Source organism: Echinococcus granulosus (assembly GCF_000524195.1).
Source record: "Echinococcus granulosus chromosome Unknown EG_S00017, whole genome shotgun sequence".
Lineage (NCBI taxonomy): Eukaryota > Metazoa > Platyhelminthes > Cestoda > Cyclophyllidea > Taeniidae > Echinococcus > Echinococcus granulosus.
The window spans coordinates 900,254-907,522 of record NW_020170397.1 but is presented as its reverse complement, the minus strand read 5'-3'; the positions used below and the strand labels follow the sequence as shown (position 1 = coordinate 907,522).

At 45.3% G+C, this 7,269-nt stretch overlaps 2 protein-coding genes across 2 annotated transcripts; one reads left to right on the top strand and one right to left on the bottom strand. All coding sequences in view use genetic code 11, as the record gives it.

Annotated features, from left to right (window-relative positions):
- EGR_03371 (Inversin) lies at window positions 1-2,991 on the top strand (the record flags this gene model as incomplete). The annotated part of the gene is made up of 1 exon (XM_024492620.1): window positions 1-2,991. One exon carries the CDS (start codon window positions 1-3, stop codon window positions 2,989-2,991), a length of 2,991 nt encoding a protein of 996 aa, XP_024353021.1.
- A 748-nt stretch (window positions 2,992-3,739) lies between these two features.
- On the bottom strand, window positions 3,740-4,102 carry EGR_03370 (hypothetical protein; the record flags this gene model as incomplete). Its single annotated transcript, XM_024492619.1, has 1 exon — window positions 3,740-4,102. The coding sequence occupies one exon, from the start codon at window positions 4,100-4,102 to the stop codon at window positions 3,740-3,742; it is 363 nt and encodes a 120-aa protein (XP_024353020.1).
- Between the last annotated feature and the right edge of the window lie 3,167 nt (window positions 4,103-7,269).

The window sequence follows — 7,269 nt, the reverse complement described above, 5'->3', positions numbered from 1 at the left end:
ATGATTTCCACCCCCACCATGAAGGCCAGTCACATTATTGCGGTGTTGAATATCTGTAAACGCGGCGATGTGGTCTTCTTACGAAAACTCCTCGCTTCGAACTGTAATTTTGACGAGGTGAAGGATCGGAAGGGCAGAAATGCGTTGCATTACTGCGCAGAGACTGATGACGGTCCCTCAGGGCAGGCGAAACCTGGAGGTCGGCTGGCCTGCGCCGAGATTCTTCTGGACTCCGACTTCAAGCTGCAAAATCAGTCAGACAACGATGGCTTTTTCCCCTTCCATTACGCCGTCATCCACGGCAATATCCCACTGGCTAAGCTTCTTCTCTCCCACGGTGTGAACGTAAATACTCTGGTGATTCCCCCAACCACCAATGAAGTGATGCAGAAAGAAGGTAACATCACGGTCTCTGGCCGATCCGCTCTTCACCTGGCAGTGATATACGCTAACTACGAAATGCTTGACTTCTTGCTTTCCGGATCCTTTGAGGATGCTAAAGGGACTACACATCAGTTCACCATGGATGTCGGTATTCAGGATGTCCAATCAGCCACGGAGCTGCACTACGCTGTTCAGCTTCCTGAAGGAATCTCTACTTCCATTATCAAATGTATTGTCGAGCATTCCGACATAGACATCAACTGTGTTGATGCACGTGGACGAACTCCACTGATCTGGGCTGCCACAATTGGAGCTGCACTTTCAACTAGCATTCTTCTTGAGCTCGGAGCAGACCCCTGCAAGGCAGAAAGGAGCGGTCTGACAGCACTCCACTGTGCCGCTTCCAGAGGCCACGCCTCAACCGTCCAGACTATCATTAAACATCTGGATGACTCACGAATGGACAAGGAAGAACGTGGGAGGATTCTGGATGCTCTGGACTCCGATAACTGCCCACCACTTTTCTACTCCATAACGATGGGACATTTCAACGTCACCAAGAAGCTTCTTATCGCCGGAGCAGACGCCAAAGCCGCTGACAGCCGTGGAAGGGGTCCTTTCCACTATACCAGCAGAGCTTCGGCAAACACTGTAGCCAATGTTATTGACTTATTGCTCGAATATGGGGCGGACCCAGCTAAGGTCAACGTTGTTGGTGACACAGCGCTCCACGAGGCGTGTGCCAACTCCAATAAGGAGTGTGTCGCACGGCTGTTGCAAATCGACGCAGTTGCTGATGATTTGATTGATATCAAAAATGCATCCGGTCAGACTCCTCTTCAAATTGCAACTCACCAGGCTTTGAGAACAAAGGAGCGGGCGCCAAGTCACAACGTCGCCGTGGAAATTTGTCAAATGCTTGTTGAAGCCGGAGCTGATGCTGGAACAGACGATGAAACCGAGACTTCACCACTTTCCGTGGTGAGGAGCTGCTTACGCAATACACCGAATTATCGACCGGCTCTTGAGTTGGAGCGCATTTTTAATGGTACTGCTAGTAGAAAAGGTATTACAAATGCTTCTAAGGCGTCCAAGTCACAGGAAATCACCAGCATGACAGAGGGTTCTCACGATACCTCTGAAATTTCCTCCTTCACCTTCGACCAGTCTACCTGTGGAAATGATATCTGCAAGTCTACCTCTGAACGCGTTGATACTGTCCTTCCAGAAGAGAGAATTAGAAGCAGAAGCAGTAGCACTAGTAGCAGCAGTAGAAGCAAAAGTCGTGAAAGCGCCAGTGATATGCGCCTTTTTGTAGATCAGCAAGTCGATGAAATGGCAAGCCACGAAGACATAGCCAAAGTTTTTGATGAATCGCCTATGCAAAATGCAGCACAATCAGAGACTTCCTGTGTAATGTCCAAATCAAAAGTGAGTCATTCTGAAAAGTCCTCTTGCCATAGCGGTTCAAGTGATATTCTTTCTCAAACATCATCTATACCTGTGGCCAGCGGTTCCAGGTTCAACTCAGCAGCCAGCAACGGAACGCGAAATGAATCCTTGGCAGAGGTTACAGATAAAACTCAATCCACCTCAAGACCTATAGGTCGACCCAGCAAATACTCAATATCCACACGCAAAAGTCCTACAAGTCATCCGATTAATGATGACCAACCTTCCACCTTGGCGACTGACTCTAGAAGGTCTTCTGCCTCACAATGCACAAAATCTCTTTCAGCCGACTCAACGGTTTCAATGACGACAAATAGTAATCAACGAAAAGCTTCACCAAAGTCAACAAGATCAAAAGGGAGTCTGTCCACGATAACATCTAAAAAAACGTCCACTTTTAGGTCAGGAAAATTTACTTTATCTCATCAAGCATCTCCTCGAAAGAGGGGTAGAACCCCTTTAAGGCAAAGCACGGCGGTTTCTACCAAGGCACCATCTACAGTGCCATCTCATAAGGTTGCCGATGACTTTTCCACAACAGCGATGCAGACTCGCCGAAGCTCAAGTTGTCAGCCGCCAGAGTGTGTAAGTGGGTCACTATCCTCAAATGCTCCCGCGAGATCCGCTCCTTTGAAAGCTCAGCATCTACCCGCATGGACACAGACTTCCATTGAATCGACACACTCTAGCAAACGCCCACGGCCAACTCTCAGCTCTGATCGTATAAACGAGTTGGCCAAACCACGACGCCGACCGCGATCCTGCGATTTTCAACGAAAAACCACTGACGTGGAGGGGAGGCAAAAGTTGCCACAGCCCATGATAACACCCTACCTGATGCCAGTGTCCAGGTGGCCCAGAACCATGGCCTCCATGCTGCTAATGGGTGAAGTATCGCCGCTCTACTGTGCACAGACGCTGAACGTCGCGGGTAAGACGAAGCCGCGAAAGCGGGTACCAAACAAGGTCGCGCCGAAAAACGCGGCGACCGAGCGGGTACGATCGGCCATGGAGGCGCGTGTGCAGCTCTCGCTGGCGGAGAAGGATTTTGTTAAGTTGGCAGCGCAGGTGCTGGATCAGTACGATACCCTGCTGATTGAGCGGCAGAGGCTGGCCAGGACCCGGACCACGCAACAGGTCGGAGACAAGTACTGAGGCATTGTCCAACATCTTTTCCCGCTTTGCACGCAAGCGCACAGACATCGAAGCACCCACAGCTGACCTGCTCATTTTTTGATTATTCAAAAGGCTGCGATTTTTTTCACCAAAGATGTGCTATTTATGTACCATAAAACCGGTATTTGTTTACTAATTTCTCACTTCCCGGGCATTATGGGAGCAGACAGGGAGAAAGTAGGAACCAGACTCGATATTAGTTACTACCAAAGAATTGAGACCACACGAAGGTACTGCAATACTTTATAGAAGTTGCAACGGAGAACGGGCCGTAACTCTATCGGCAATCACACAATTAAAGTTAGAGCATTGTGATTCCCTATTTTGGGCGGTAAGCAACGCCAACACTATGAAATCACTTCCCAAATTACATCTACTTTATAAACTTTAGTAACGTAGCTAAGCGGGTGCAAGTGCCAAACTTCTTTTCAAGTAAAAATCAGACCTGCTAGGCAATAATTACCTATTCGCAAAAGAAAGAACCGCACTTTAGAATATACACTCAACATCCAACACCGACAAGGGCCGGAGAATCATACAAACAATAGAACATGGATAATGAAATAGGTGTCTGATAGAACCTGAATAAAGGGTTTCAAAAAAGCATTTAACAGCACTCCCGTCCACACTGTCACAAGTCATCGATTAGGGGACACAACAGGATGTTACCTGTTGGAAGGTGGGAAATACTGTTTTTGAATATACGTGCAAGTGTACACAGATGAGCCTAACTGAACAGTGGATACTCGACGAGGAGATTTCGAACAGCCTTTTTTTGATAAGGACGGAGGGCGAGGGCAGTAAGGATGTTCTCGGGCTGCTCGCGCCACAACACAAAGTCAATCTGCTCGCCCTCGAGGCATTGTGAAAGGTAGGCCAGTTTGGCCTCGTCACTGACGCCTAGTACCACCTTGCGCATGTTCTCCAAATCCGCCACGTAGGCCCGTGTATCTTCGTGCTCTGCGAATTTCTGCAGCGCCGCCGTGGAGGCATGACATGCCTGTGCGATTACCGAACCGAGGGACCAGGAGAGGGAGGCCTTGAGATCGGAACGCACCACAATATATTGAACTAGAGTTGATGCTGTCATTTTTGCTTAAATAAGCGAGACAAAAGGAACACTTATTTCTTCAGGTCGAATCTACGAAATGACAGATTAAGTATGAGCCCGATTCAACAATATTGGGGAAATACTGGGGCATATATCAAAAAAAAGCGTGTACTGAATATACAAATCCACAAAGAAGGTTCACGTCCGTTGCTAGAGTATCGTGATGCACAATTTTACGACGCACTAACAAACCACACAACGATGTGGAAATGATATAACATCACGGGCACTTGATGCATGGATTGGCCAATGCCTTCGCCAATAAAAATGCCGGAGCAACGGATGTAGAGGTCATCAATGATGATATCACCTAATCCGTTTTTTGCTAAAACCAATAAATGGCTATTTATAATGCCTAATAATCCGAGGTATCTAAGATTGCATTAAAACGTCAAAATAAATAAATCTATAAGAGTTTACATTCTTGTTGTATGATTTTCATCCAATTAATCTCTACCTGAAAAATCCTGCAAAAGATGTGAGAACTAGTCTTTCGAAGATTACCTACACATGACACAAGAGGTATAACGTGTGAATAAATTAGAAGAAACAAATCTTCCAAAATCCTGTTAGCTATTTACACATTATGAAACGGCTTGCAGTTAATTTACTAACTAATTAATAAGTCGAATTGGCATCACTTATCAAATATCCTAGTTTTAGCTATTGGAGTCTTTTTTAAAAGACGACAAAAAGGCAATAGGCAGGCTGAACATACATTGCCGATGTGCAGAAGGGCTAAGGAACCACTGGCATGGCCAAGAGTCCAATTCGCCTAGCGGAAGCACAAGGGTAGAGCCTTAAGTGACCGAGCAACCAAAACAAAGAGTTAAATGAATAATTACCATGTTAAATGTCTTCCTTCTCCTTTTGAGTGTCTTTTTAGGCACTACCCTTGGTCAGCCTCCCCCGCCGGTTAGCACAAGAAAGTTAATAAAATAAAAGTGAAAAACCACTTGCAAACTAGTAAAGCCAGCTTTGCTGTTTTCTTGCATACGAGAAAAACTCTCATCCATAGGTACCGGTGCATTTCGGTAATACTATTGCACCTGGATTTCCAACTTATTTGATCAAAGTTTCAGAGAAGGTAAATCTACTGGTTTCTATGCTGTTCAAAACCACAATGGTGCTCCGCATCAAGGACATCTCGTGTAGTAACCTCTAGTCTTAAGGAAACTGGCTTAACAGCAGAGCTACCTACCAAAAAGACTGGATTTGGAATAGTTTTACTGGACTTATGTTTAACATGCATTCTTTTGGCTATTTTGTTCTTATGTCAGCACTGCCCAGCCTTCTGTCCGGGCGCCATTCAGCTAGTACCAAATTGGGGGAGGTGTCGCTTGTTCGTTTGATTACCATCCTCATATAGGTACCACAGACAGCTCCATAATGGATTTTTGTTAAATGGTTCAAGATTAGGTGTCGCCTCAGTTGCTAGTGCGGTCCTAGCAGAACATGAGTTGGGGTAATTGACAAAGGTAGGCGTCTTTTCTGGCTCTTCTATTAGAAATTTTCACACAATTACTTATCCGGGGCAGAGAACCTTTTTATGTGACGTCAGGGTTAAGCATTCAGTCACACAAAGCAGGACAGTTTTCCCTTTGGATTGGACCCACTTTCCGCTGCCACTAATGTAGTGCCCCGAGTGGTGGCTGAAGTAGTACTATCCCAAAGCTGTATTAATATTGTATACCAATAGTATACAGAAGAGGTGAGAGGCTGCTGACAGGGCCTCTAGGCCATGGCGTAGAGCAGGGGTGCAACCCGAGAAGACTAAAGTGCCCGCTCACTTAAACAGGCAGTTGAACAAGGTGTCAAAGTACCGTAATATGAAACTAATTGACAAGAGTTAGTGTTCGGAGTTTATCAGGAATTATAATTTACTTCTACAATATATTTACCCGCCACTTCCAATCAACAAGACTTGGACTTGCCATTTCAGGACCTTGGAAGTTATTCTTAATTCAATTAGGTAATTGAATCGAGCCGGGGATTATAAATGAAAGGGTCTTGTAAAAACTTAATTTTGAAATGCAGATGAGTATGTTAAAAGATTTTGCTTTAGAGATGAATAAACGTTTCAGCTAGTGGTAGGGAGGAATATGCGTCACTAAAATAGTGTCATCTGAAAAAACAATTGCTTTTGTTTCCGCTATTCTGTCAGATTCTGTATGTGGAATTACAGTATCTTTCAGAGCAATGCCTACGTATTTCCAAACCCGTGTTACTTTTTGCTTCTTAACCAAGGTGTGGTTTTCTAAATATTTAAAGGTACTTCTACTACTGTGCTGGTTGAAGTACATGCTTTGACATTCGTCAAGAGTTGGGCCAATTCATTACATTCAGAGGTAATACACTTACTTGAGCTGACAAAAAATGTGTACTATTTTAATTGTTTGTATGACTCTCAGTTCTGGTAACAAGCCACTCAGAACTCCTCTGTTGTACTCTATCGGATGGCTTGGCCTTCGGATGATGCTTTTAGCCCCAAGACCTTCTGTAGGTTGACAATGCATATTCTGCCCTATTACTGCCTTTGTGGTCTTTAGAGAAGTCTCCAGATGCTACATTGATGGTAGTAGAAAGCGAACCCTATCTTAAAAAAAACTATTCGAAGATTCCACTACTGGGTGAGTAAACTGAATATAATAGAAGAGGGGTATAGGCTGTGGATAGGTGAATATGTAACAAACCCTATCAGAAGGGCCGAAAATGACGTCCACTTTCGACAACTACCCTGGACCCGTGGACTGTGAGAAAGCCACAAGCAACTGCAGCAACACTAGCTGTGAACCATCTAGAAAAGTTGGTTACGGAACCCTCCGCCGTACCTCTACGGAGATATCAATGACATGAACACGTGATACCTCCTCCAACTCTCCACTAGCTAGATGGAACCTAGATAGATATGGTTGCACAGCACTGAAGTGAGAACAAAGTGGTAAGGAGGAACAGACACGCAACTCGACTCTCGCTTAAGTATTTTAAACGTCGTCCTTTGTCATGACTCAGCTTTTGGGTCGGTGTTCCTTTTACCAGTGATAGATTTGCGTTATGGCCAGCGCAATCCCCTCGTTTCCGATTCCAGTTTCCACACAGACCGAAACTGCAGATCCAGTTGAATTGCCAAAAGGGATCAGTGGGGC